General features: G+C 39.4%; 1 protein-coding gene across 1 annotated transcript in view; it reads left to right on the top strand.

The window, feature by feature from the left end:
* LOC135218037 (proline-rich protein 36-like) overlaps nt 1-12064 on the top strand; it is a 12360-nt gene extending 296 nt beyond the window's left edge. Inside the window, exons 2-4 of the mRNA XM_064254181.1 lie at nt 8830-9151; nt 10268-11051; nt 11353-12064. Of these exons, the coding sequence (XP_064110251.1) occupies nt 8830-9151; nt 10268-11051; nt 11353-12064 (1818 nt within the window). The remainder of the gene's footprint in view (nt 1-8829; nt 9152-10267; nt 11052-11352) is intronic.
* Nucleotides 12065-12500: the final 436 nt, after the last annotated feature.

Below are 12500 nucleotides of genomic sequence, written 5' to 3'. Positions count from 1 at the left end.
TAAAAATCATTGCGGAACCGGACGAGGTCAGAATAAAAGTGTGAGGGCCAAGTCCACAAAAATGTCTAGAAAAAGATTAATAATAAACGCCAAAGTATGTGAAAGAGAGAGACTGAAAAGTATGCGAGAGAGAGAGAGAGAGAGAGAGAGAGAGAGAGAGAGAGAGAGAGAGAGAGAGAGAGAGAGAATACCATCCACATTCCGATCAACATTTAAATCCTATAGAATGTAATTTGGAATTTCTAGCTGAGGCCTTTATTCCAACTTTTTAAAAAAAATCTCCTTTTATCTGGGAATTTTTGAACATACTGAATCAACATTTGAACAACTAATCTGTGCTTTAAAAAATTGATACTTGAAGTACATGAAGTACCTAGAGGAGTTTTATAAATATTTTTTCATATCTTTCCACGTTGCAAACTTGCAACGCAGAGTTGCTGGTATAAATAACATTAAGATATAAATCAGTTGGAAAGAATTTGTTGTAGTTCTGCATGGTTCAATAAAAAAATCTACTTTTTCAGCAAATATATGTTGGTGCGAATTCGAAAATTTATCGTGTTGCCAACTTCGAGTCGTCATTTTGACGCTTCATGATTGTTTTGCTTATCGAGCATAATTCAGAAAATTACAATTATATTGTAAAATTAAGCCAAATTAAGCATCCTGGCTTGAAAAGGGACTTTGCTAAGACCGCCGAAAGAGAAATATCAAGCAAATACAGTTAGTGATTATATGTATAATGGATGAATTAAATTTTATATAATATAATATATATATATATATATATGTAAATATAAAATACATGCATGTATATGTATATATATGTAAAATGTATATATAGTTTTTGTGTTACTTTTTATAAGCACTATAACTTTTTGACAAATGAAAGCAAGACGTTGAAGAGGTCATAATAGTTATAAAACGTACATATTTATCAAGTAAATATCACCCTTAAATTATATATATATGTATATACATGCATGTATATGTATATATACGTAAATGTATATATATATTTTGTGTTACTTTTTATAAGCACTATAACTTCTTGACTTCTTGTGAAATGAAAGCAAGCCGTTGAAGAGGTCATAATAGTTATAAACGTACATATTTATCAAGTAATATCACCCATAAATTATATATGTATATATATATATATTATATATATATATATATATATATATATATATATATATATATTATATATATATATATATATATGTGTGTGTGTGTGTGTGTGTGTGTGTGTGTGTATGTATGTATGTATGTATACATATACATTTCTTAGTCAGTGGCTATACATCTCTTTGATTCAACTTCTAACTAAAATATCCTAGGCTACAGATCTTTTTCGAGCCGGATACTAATTGCTGTTAAATTTCCACGAGCAACAATACGCTCCAGTAGTTCAGTGAATTCAACACAAAGGGACTTTTCATCACACTACTCAGTTACCGTGAAGATTTCACTTCACTGATGAGGGTGAAAGCGCATGCGCAGAAACCTGGATTGCAATCGACACCCTTTGTACAGCCTGTTAATTCTCGAGATCTGGAGGCCGGACATTTATGTTTTTAGTCGAAGAGTCCATATAACTCGACTCAAAACGATTCCGAATCACTGATTCGGAGCTGATCACTCGCGTCCCTTTATGCCGAGCTTCGTAATCCGGCTTTGATACAACAACAGCGGCTTCAACGGTTCGGCTTTCGTTAACACTAACGACACCAATTAGCGGGAGCTGCAGTCTGTAACGGCTGAAATGTATTCCCAGTTGTCATTCACTCCGTCCTGAACATTCGAAATATTAGACCATTTAGTTGTTAATTGGTTTCCCCGGAGGAATAGAAGGCGAGACGCGATCTGGAGTGGAGGAGGAGGCCAATGAAGCTGCACTTTTATTCAGATATTCTATTGACAGAAGTCACTGTCCTATTCATCCTCCAATCAACTGTTCAATCAATGCTGAATCCTCTGCGCAGAACTCTTCCTTCTTATGTCCTGATAATTGCGAAAGATTAGATTTATTGTAGGGCACCAAATTTGGCATTACTGTTATTATTATTCATCACTGAAACCTATTCACTTGGAACAAACACACTGGGGCCATTGACTTGAAATTCAAGCTTCTCAAGAATTTAGGTTTCAACCTATATTCTTTAGGACAAGACTAAAGACTTTAGAAAATGACTAAAGACTTTAGAACAAGACTTGGAACAAGACTAAAGGGGCCATTGACTTGAGAGTTAAGCTTCCAAATTATGGTGATCGTCAGGAAGAGGTGAAAAGAAGTAAAGGGGAATAATGAAAGAGGAGATACCACTTATTAAAATAGAAAAAAACTAAGTTAGTAAATATACAAAAATGTATCAAAATACTCAACGCGCGCACACTCCCTCATATGCACCCCCATTGCTAGAGTATTCCTTCTGCTGGATACAAGTATGATATCTGACTCTGTTGAATATGTAGATTGGGTGTTTGGATGGTGATGCTCACAGCATCGGCCATAGATATTTTCTGTGAGGATGACCCTAGTACCTTCAATCAGCCCTAGATGTGCTGGCTTCCTGTCGTGGGCGGCTATGAAATGTTGATGTACGGTCAGTGTATGTACATATGGGCCCCAAAGTGTTGTAGTGTTTGATGTCTTTTCTGTATGATTTTTACACACCTGTTCTGCAGCAGTTTTGCAAATTCCCCATGGCTTCTTAGGTAGAAGAATCTAGTTGTATGTCTCTCTCTCTCTCTCTCTCTCTCTCTCTCTCTCTCTCTCTCTCTCTCTCTCTCTCTCTCTCCTCTCCGACAAAGAAAATGAATAAGGTGAATCTTGTGAATATCCTAATTGATGCATTAGGAAAAAGAATGCCAAAAGCATGTAAACTGTGTAAGGTGTGGTATAGCATAGTTAATCCACAAACCTTATCAGAAAAATGTGCTGCATGCAACATTCCGACCCATCCACAGTGTGCTGAGGTAATGCAAGATATGAGAAAAGACACAAGAATTTTTTGCTAAACATGTCACCAATGATAGGACAATGTTATTAAATAAGGATTGAATGTACAAATAGTTGAGGATGAAGAAGAAGAGGAAGAGGAAGAAGAAGAAGAAGAAGAAGAGAAGAAGAAGAAGAAGAAGAAGAAGAAGAGGAAAACGTAGAGAAGTAAACAAACTGAAATGACAGAAAAAGATAAGGAAAACAAAGAACAAGATAAAAGTATGGAGCAGAGATACTCATTGATACTACATATGAGGCTATAAAAACAGCATACCTACGAAGAAATAAATTTTTTACGATATGACAACACAAAAGAAAATGCCGAAAAGGCTCTACCCAGATCTACACAATGACGGGAAAGAGGAAAAAATATACAAAAAAGACAAAGTCTGCAACCTTTTGAAAAGAGGGAATTGCAGATTTGGAGAAAAATGTTACTACAAACATCCTAAGGTATGTCACAACTATGAAATATATGGTAAATGTGCATACCTAGATGGCTATGAGGATGATTGCAGAGATCTACATCCAAAAATATGCAAAAACCTAAAGAAGGAAAAGGATGTAAGTTCGACAAAAATGTAAATATATGCACCCTGTAGCCATGAAAAATAATCAAATAAATAACCAATCAAGTAATAAAATCCAAAATAAGAAAGAAACAAATAAAGAGAGGAATGAAGAATATCAGGTAAAAGAAAAAAGCAAGCCATCAACGAGATATGCAGAGGTGTCAGCAAAAAATTTCAATGCATCAGCTCCAAGATTCTACTCGAGGGATAATAACTGTTTTTAATTATGCAAGAGGATATTGCAGATATGGAGAAAATTGCAGATTCAGACACAAAATGAATAATTATGATGAAGGAAGAACAAATATTATGGAAAAGTTGGATTTTTAATGTCAGAATTTCTGGAAATGAAAAAAAGAACAACATACCAGAACAGGAAAGAGACTATGGGAAAATCCTTATTATTACCAATCATTTTTAAATGAAGGAGAAAAACACGCAAACCATCATAGTGATGAATGCGCAGGGTTTAGTTACCACTCAAAAAGAAAAATAGAGTACTTAGAAGAACTAACCCAAATTGAAAAAAGAAAATAGATATAATGAATAAAGTGAAACCTGGTATTCCCAAGAGAACTGGGAATGATGATCAAATAAAAGGGTTCCAAACTTATAGATCAGATAGAAAAAATAGGAATCAAGGGGAACCGCAATATATGGGAAAGACAAAAAACAAGGAAAAATATATGAGAAATATAGTAACTCAGAATGTGAACTAATAGCGGTAGAATTTGAATCTGAAAAATTAATGAACATAGTAATATATAGACTCCTAATACTAAAGAGTTTGACTTAATAATAGAAAAATTGGATGATATATGTAGAAATCACAAGGACTGGACTATTCTCCTATCTTGGAGACTTCAACTTTCCTTTCGTAGACTGAAAGAACGAATAGGAGATTGTGGATGTACTTATACATATAAAAAAGAGAGTAATAGTAGTGCAGAAGATAAGAGGCAATTCGAAAAGCTATTAGAATATGCTACTAGAATACAACATTCAACAAATAAATCACCTGCCAACAAGAAAGGAAAATACTTTAGACCTAGTATTTGTGAACGAGATGAATTATGTTAAAGAAATAATAGTTTATAATGCGAGTATTTCAGACCATAATGTCATAGAATTAACAGTCCATTCCAAAGCAAGTGAAAACAGAGATAAGCAAGAAATGAAAAAGTGGGAAGGATATGGAAAATACAACTTCTACAGTAAAATATAAATGGTCAGAAATAAATGAAGAATTAAACAAAGATTGGGATAACATTTTCGTAAGTGATGACATAAAGGTAAATACGGAGATATTATATAAAATATTAGAGAAAATAGTGGATAAATATATACCGAAGAAGAAAAGTAAACATCAGTCATGCATACCAAGAGACAGAAGGATCTTGTTCCAGAAAATCAGAAAGTGGAAAAAAGGTCTTGCAAAAGAAAAAAATGCATGGAAAGTTATAGAACTAAAAAAAAAAGTAAGATAGAAAATGCAGAACAAGAGATTATAATATCAAAAGAAAATGAAAAAACGGCGGGACTTGGAAGAAAAAACCCTATTAAATATCAAGCAAAACCCCAAACTATTATACTCATATGCGAAGAAGATGAATAAAAGAAGAATAGAAATAGGCCCTCTAAGAATTGAAGGGAGATTAACGAATGAAAAAAAGGAAATTTGCAACATATTGGCAGAACGATATAAGAGAGAATTCACCCCTAGAATAGATAATGAAGATAAAGATATAGAAGTAAGGGATGAAAATAGTGAATATTTAGCTGACATAGATATTAATGAAGCTGATATTGTGCAGGCTATTAATGAAATTAAAAATGGAGCTGCTGCAGGGCCGGATGGAGTGCCATGCTATTTTTGTTAAAGAAAGTAGTTCATTCTATCGCAAAGCCACTTGCAATATTATTAAGACAAAGTGTAGATACAGGCAAGATTTATGATGAGCACAAATTAGCATATATTACCCCTACTTTCAAAAGTGGATCAAGACTAGAGGCAAGTAATTATAGGCCTGTGAGTCTAACATCACATATTATGAAAGTGTATGAAAGGGTAATGAAGAAAAATATTATGAATCATTTAATAAAAAATAATTTGTTTAATAAAGGACAACATGGTTTCGTACCCGGAAAAAGTACACAAACCCAACTGTTAGTCCACCGTGAGAAACATATTCAAAAATATGAAAAGCGGAAATGAAACAGATGTGGTTTATTTAGACTTTGCAAAAGCTTTCTTTTGACAAAGTAGACCATAATATATTAGCGAAGAAAATTAGAAAACACAATATCGTGGATAAAGTAGGAAGATGGTTAAAAGAATTTTTACACAACAGAAAAACAGATAGTTTTTATTGCAAACGACGAGAAATCGGATGAAGCCAAGGTAATATCCGGTGTGCCGCAAGGTACGGTGTTAGCTGCAATACTGTTGTTATTATGATTGAAGACATAGACAGTAATGTTAAGGATTCGGTAGTGAGTAGTTTCGCAGATGACACAAGAATAAGTAGAGAAATTACTTGTGATGAAGATAGGAACGCTCTACAAAGAGACTTTAACAAAGTATATGATTGGGCAGAGGTAAATAGGATGGTATTTAACTCTGATAAATTTGAATCAATAAATTATGGAGACAGAGAAAGAAAGCTATATGCATATAGGGGACCTAATAATGAGACAATCACAAATAAGGAAGCAGTTAAAGACCTTGGTGTGATGATGAATAGGAACATGTTATGCAATGATCAAATAGCAATTCTGTTGGCAAAATGTAAAGCAAAAATGGGAATGTTGTTACGGCACTTCAAAACAAGAAAAGCTGAACACATGATTATGCTTTATAAAACATATGTTCGTAGTCCACTTGAATATTGCAATATGATATGGTACCCACACTATCAAAAGGATATTGCACAAATAGAGAGTGTACAAAGGTCCTTTACAGCTAGAATAGAAGAAGTTAAAGACCTTGACTACTGGGAAAGACTACAATCCTTAAAATTATATAGTCTAGAAAGGAGAAGAGAACGCTACATGATAACTTCAGGCGTGGAAACAGATAGAAAGAAAAGCAGAAAATATCATGGAACTAAAAAATATCAGAAAGAGCAAGCAGAGGTAGATTAATAATAATGCCCAAAAACTATACCAGGAAAAATAATGGAAAGCACACAGGACATTAATCCACTACGCACCAGCATCGATAATGCAGCGTCTATTCAATGCGTTGCCAGCTCATCTGAGGAATATATCAGGAGTGAGCGTAGATGTGTTTAAGAATAAGCTCGACAAATATCTAAACTGCATCCCAGACCATCCAAGATTGGAAGATGCAAAATATACCGGAAGATGTACTAGCAACTCTCTGGTAGACATTAGAGGTGCCTCACAGAGACTGAGGGAGAAACCTGGGGCAACCCGAACAAGATGTAAGGTCTGTAAGGTAAGGTCTCTCTCTCATGACTACGTTGTGGTACTCTATGGAGATAAGAAATTTGTTGTAAAATTTTCTTGATAAATACCAATCATGATTATCGATCTTTATTACTAATTGCTCTCTCTCTCTCTCTCTCTTCTCTCTCTCTCTCTCTCTCTCTCTCTCTCTCTCTCTCTCTCTCAAATCCTCAGTCCATTGTTACTGTCCTTATTGTTGGTTGACTTGCAGTCATTTTTATAGACTATGATGGTTACGTTCAGAAGGACTTGTGTAATCGCAGAAAGTTTGAAATGTCAAGGAACGAACCTGTGAGATCTTGGCTTTAGCTGATTTCAGTTTTCGTAAAAGTTTCTCCTAAAGTTTCTTCCTCGTCTTTCCTGATGGGGACGAATATATCAGCAATAAGTAGGGCGAGCGTGTGTGTGTGTGTGTGTGTGTGTGAAATCATGAGCAATCACTGTAAAACAGAATTAAATGTACCTAGAGGATGCAAATAGAAATGCACAAATGAAGTAGGGAGTAGCACATCTACATTCTCTATAGGTAATGCTCTCATAGACCAGTTACCATATATAGGTAATGCTCTCATAGACCAGTTGCCATACAGATTATGCTCTCATAGACCAGTTACCATATATAGGTAATGCTCTCATAGACCAGTTGCCATATAGATAATGCTGTCATAGACCTGTTACCAAATATGTAATGCTCCCATAGACCAGTTACCAAATATGTAATGCTCTCATAGACCGGTTACCATATAGATAATGCTCTCACAGACCTATAGTTAATTCTCTCATAGACCAGTAGAAGCATAGTGTATTATTTAGGGAAAAATAGACCCATGTTTTTAAGTGTTTTGTTAATCTTGCAAATGATGTATTTTCAGATTCAAATGTGTTACATGTGCAATCAAAATCTTTAAGAGCATTTTGAAAGGTTTTACTACAAAGCAAAATGTTAATGAAAAGCGAATGTTGCAAGAGCACATTCATATTAGATCGTGGTTAAGTACAGTGCTTGGAAAGTCTAATTGAAATGTCCAAATACAAATGGCCTAGAGTACAACACATTTGACAAATCACCAAAGCGTTACTCCCAGCTACCAAGTTCCGGAACCATTAACCACGCTGAATTAATTAAATCCTTGATAAATAGATATTTTTGGTACATCGTATTCGTTCAGTTTAGTCTGAATAAGTAGAAACAGTAGGACGAAGTGACGAAGAATTGTCAAGCGTTATAATGACTAGGAAAAACCGTAGAGTACAAAGGCTTTGATAGCAATTAGGAAGTGAGTCTAAGGATAGATCATGGTTCTAGCATTTCTGTAGTGCAATAAATGCAGTTTCGATTTCCCACACGACAGTCAAGTCTCTCTCTCTCTCTCTCTCTCTCTCTCTCTCTCTCTCTCTCTCTCTAGAAGAAGCAGCACGGAGTGAATCATTCATGGCAGGAGAGTGCTATAATGCATATGATTTTTTTAAGTCACATTTCTCGTTACGTTTCTCTCTAAAACCTTAGAAGCTCCGACGAGGTGACGAAGCCATTATTGTGCGCTTTCCTTCAAAAGCACATCGGGGAAGCCTGCAAGGATTTCTGTTTTCAGAGATGATGCTCACATGGTCCATAACAGGTCTAAGAGGCGAATCATATCGGCGGCTCATTTCTTTCCCTGTTTCCCCCTTTGTAGGGCTTCGTTTTGATTGATTGTCATCGATTTGGAGAAGGGTTTCCATTTATCGAGAAGTCATAATGTTGCGTCTGATTTTCCCTCGTAATTGTACACCATTGCTCAGTCCCCATCCCCATTGCTCAATCCCCCTCGTCACCATTACTCAGTCCTCATCCCCATTGCTCAGTCCCCATCCCCATTGCTCAATCCTCGTCACCATTACTCAGTCCTCATCCCCATTGCTCAGTCCCCATACCCATTGCTCAGTTCCTCATCCCCATTGCTCAGTCCCCATCCCCATTGCTCAGTCCTAGTCATCATTGCTCAGTCCTCCTCAACAACCCTTAGTCCTCATCACCATTGCTCAGTCCTCATCGCCATTGCTCAGTCCTCCTCAACAACCCTTAGTCCTCATCACCATTGCTCGTCCCCCACCCCCATTGCTAGTCAGTTCCTCATCGCCATTGCTCAGTCCTTCTGAACAACCCTTAGTCCTCATCACCATTGCTCGAGTCCCCCACCACCCCCATTGCTCAGTCCCTCCTCAACATCCCTTAGTCCTCATCACCATTGCTCAGTCCTCATCGCCATTGCTCAGTCCTTCTGAACCAACCCTTAGTCCTCATCACCATTGCTCCAGTCCCCACCCCCATTGCTCAGTCCCCATCACCATTGTTAGTCCTCATCACCATTGCTCAGTCCTCCTCAACAATTCTTAGTCCTCATCAACCATTGCTCAGTCCCCCACCCCCACCTTGCTCAGTCCTCATCACCATTGCTCAGTCCTCCTCAACAACCCTTAGTCCTCATCACCATTGCTCAGTCCCCATCACCATTGCTCAGTCCTCCTCAACAACCCTTAGTCCTCATCACCATTGCTCAGTCCCCCACCTTACCATTGCTCAGTCCTCCTCACAACCCTTAGTCCTCATCACCATTGCTCAGTCCCCATCACCCTTGCTCATCCTCCTCAACAACCCTTAGTCCTCAGCACCATTGCTCCGTCCCCTCCAACAACCCTTAGTCCTCATCACCATTGCTCAGTCCTCCTCAACCAACCCTTAGTCCTCATCACCATTGCTCCCCACCAGTGCTCAGTCCTCCTCAAAACAACCCTTAGTCCTCATCACCCATTGTTCAGTCCTCCTCAACAAACCCTCAATCCCCACCCCCATTGCTCAGTCCTCCTCATCAACCCTTAGTCCTCATCACCATTCCTCAGTCCTCATCACCATTGCTCAGTCTTCATCACCATTGCTCAGTCTTCATCACCATTCCTCAGTCCTCCTCAACAACCCTTAGTCCTCATCACCATTGCTCAGTCCTCATCACCATTGCTCAGTCTACATCACCATTGCTCAGTTTTTCATCACCATTCCTCAGTCCTCCTCACAACCCTTAGTCCTCATCACCATTGCTCAGTCCTCATCACCATTGCTCAGTCCCCACCACCATTGTTCATGCTCATCACCATTGCTCAGTCTTCGTCACCATTCCTCAGTCCCTCCTCAACAACCCTTAGTCCTCATCACCATTGCTCAGTCTTTATCACCATTGCTCAGTCCTCATCACAATTGCTCAGTCCCCATCACCATTGCTCAGTCCTCATCACCATTGCTCAGTCCTCATCACCATTGCTCAATCCTCCTCAACAACCCTTAGTCCTCATCACCATTGCTCAGTCCTCATCACCATTGCTCAGTCCTCATCACCATTGCTCAGTCCCCATCACCATTGCTCAGTCCTCATCACCATTGCTCAATCCTCCTCAACATTACCCCCCTTATCCTCATCACCATTGCTCAGTCCTCATCACCATTGCTCAGTCCTCATCACCATTGCTCAGTCCTCCTCAACAACCCTTAGTCCTCATCACCATTGCTCAGTCCTCATCACCATTGCTCAGTCCCCATCACCATTGCTCAGTCCTCCTCAACAACCTTTAGTCTCCATCACCATTTGCTCAGTCCTCATCACCATTGCTCAGTCCCCATCACCATTGCTCAGTCCTCCTCAACAACCCTTAGTCCTCGTCACCATTGCTCAGTCCTCATCACCATTGCTCAGTCCCCATCACCATTGCTCAGTCCTCATCACCATTGCTCAGTCCCCATCACCATTGCTCAGTCCTCCTCAACAACCCTTAGTCCTCGTCACCATTGCTCAGTCCTCATCACCATTGCTCAGTCCCCATCACCATTGCTCAGTCCTCATCACCATTGCTCAGTCCTCCTCAACAACCCTTAGTCCTCATCACCATTGCTCAGTCCTCATCACCATTGCTCAGTCCTCCTCAACAACCCTTAGTCCTCATCACCATTGCTCAGTCCTCCTCAACAACCCTTAGTCCTCATCACCATTGCTCAGTCCTCATCACCATTGCTCAGTCCTCATCACCATTGCTCAGTCCTCCTCAACAACCCTTAGTCCTCATCACCATTGCTCAGTCCTCATCACCATTGCTCAGTCCCCATCACCATTGCTCAGTCCTCCTCAACAACCCTTAGTCCTCATCACCATTGCTCAGTCCTCCTCAACAACCCTTAGTCCTCATCACCATTGCTCAGTCCTCCTCAACAACCCTTAGTCCTCATCACCATTGCTCAGTCCTCCTCAACAACCCTTAGTCCTCATCACCATTGCTCAGTCCTCATCACCATTGCTCAGTCCTCATCACCATTGCTCAGTCCTCCTCAACAACCCTTAGTCCTCATCACCATTGCTCAGTCCTCATCACCATTGCTCAGTCCCCATCACCATTGCTCGTATCCTCCTCAACAACCCTTAGTCCTCATCACCATTGCTCAGTCCCCATCACCATTGCTCAGTCCTCATCACCATTGCTCAGTCCTCCTCAACAACCCTTAGTCCTCATCACCATTGCTCAGTCCCCATCACCATTGCTCAGTCCCCATCATGCTCAGCTCGTGCCTCAACAACCTTTAGTCTCCATCGTCATTGCTCAGTCCTCATCACCATTGCTCGGTCCTCCTCAACAACCCTTAGTCCTCACAACACATTGCTCAGTCGTCATCACTATTGCTCAGTCCTCATCACCATTGCTCAGTCCTCATCAACAACCCTTAGTCCTCATCACCATTGCTCAGTCTTCATCACCATTCCTCAGTCCTCCTCAACAACCCTTAGTCCTCATCACCATTGCTCAGTCCTCATCACCATTGCTCAGTCCTCCTCAACAACCCTTAGTCCTCATCACCATTGCTCAGTCCCCATCACCATTGCTCAGTCCTCATCACCATTGCTCAGTCCTCCTCAACAACCCTTACCTAGGCCTCTCCATCACCATTGCTCAGTCCTCCTCCAACAACCCTTACGTCCTCATCACCATTGCTCAGTAACCTCCTCACAACCCACCTTAGTCCATCATCACCATTCTACCTCGGGTCCCTCCCCATCACTGTTGCTCAGTCCTCGTCTCCCTCCTCGAATTTCATTCGCTTTACTCTTCGTCTTCCTCTTGGCTTCTATATAAAGAGTTCTTTAATCTCTTGTCGTTTCTCTCAAAATAATTACGGCGTTCGTTTATTCTTTTTCTGTCTTTTCTTTCTTTCGTTATCTTACAATTGTCTGTTCATGTCTTTCTTATTTTTTTCTCTCTCTCTCTTCCGCCCAAAGCTCTCGAGACGGGGAATCAAATGTTTCCTTTGTCTTACAGGAAATTCGCTGTTAATGTGGTTAACTCATTGTGCTAATGAGGGGAAAGTTTTTCTCGATCTTTACATCAGCAGTGCGGTTGTTTAGACGTCTCTTAAAATTGATAATTGCACTTCCAGA

Source organism: Macrobrachium nipponense, chromosome 9 (genome assembly GCF_015104395.2).
Source record: "Macrobrachium nipponense isolate FS-2020 chromosome 9, ASM1510439v2, whole genome shotgun sequence".
NCBI lineage: Eukaryota > Metazoa > Arthropoda > Malacostraca > Decapoda > Palaemonidae > Macrobrachium > Macrobrachium nipponense.
The sequence above is the reverse complement of the archived record's forward strand: the minus strand, read 5'-3'. Positions and strand labels throughout refer to the sequence as shown.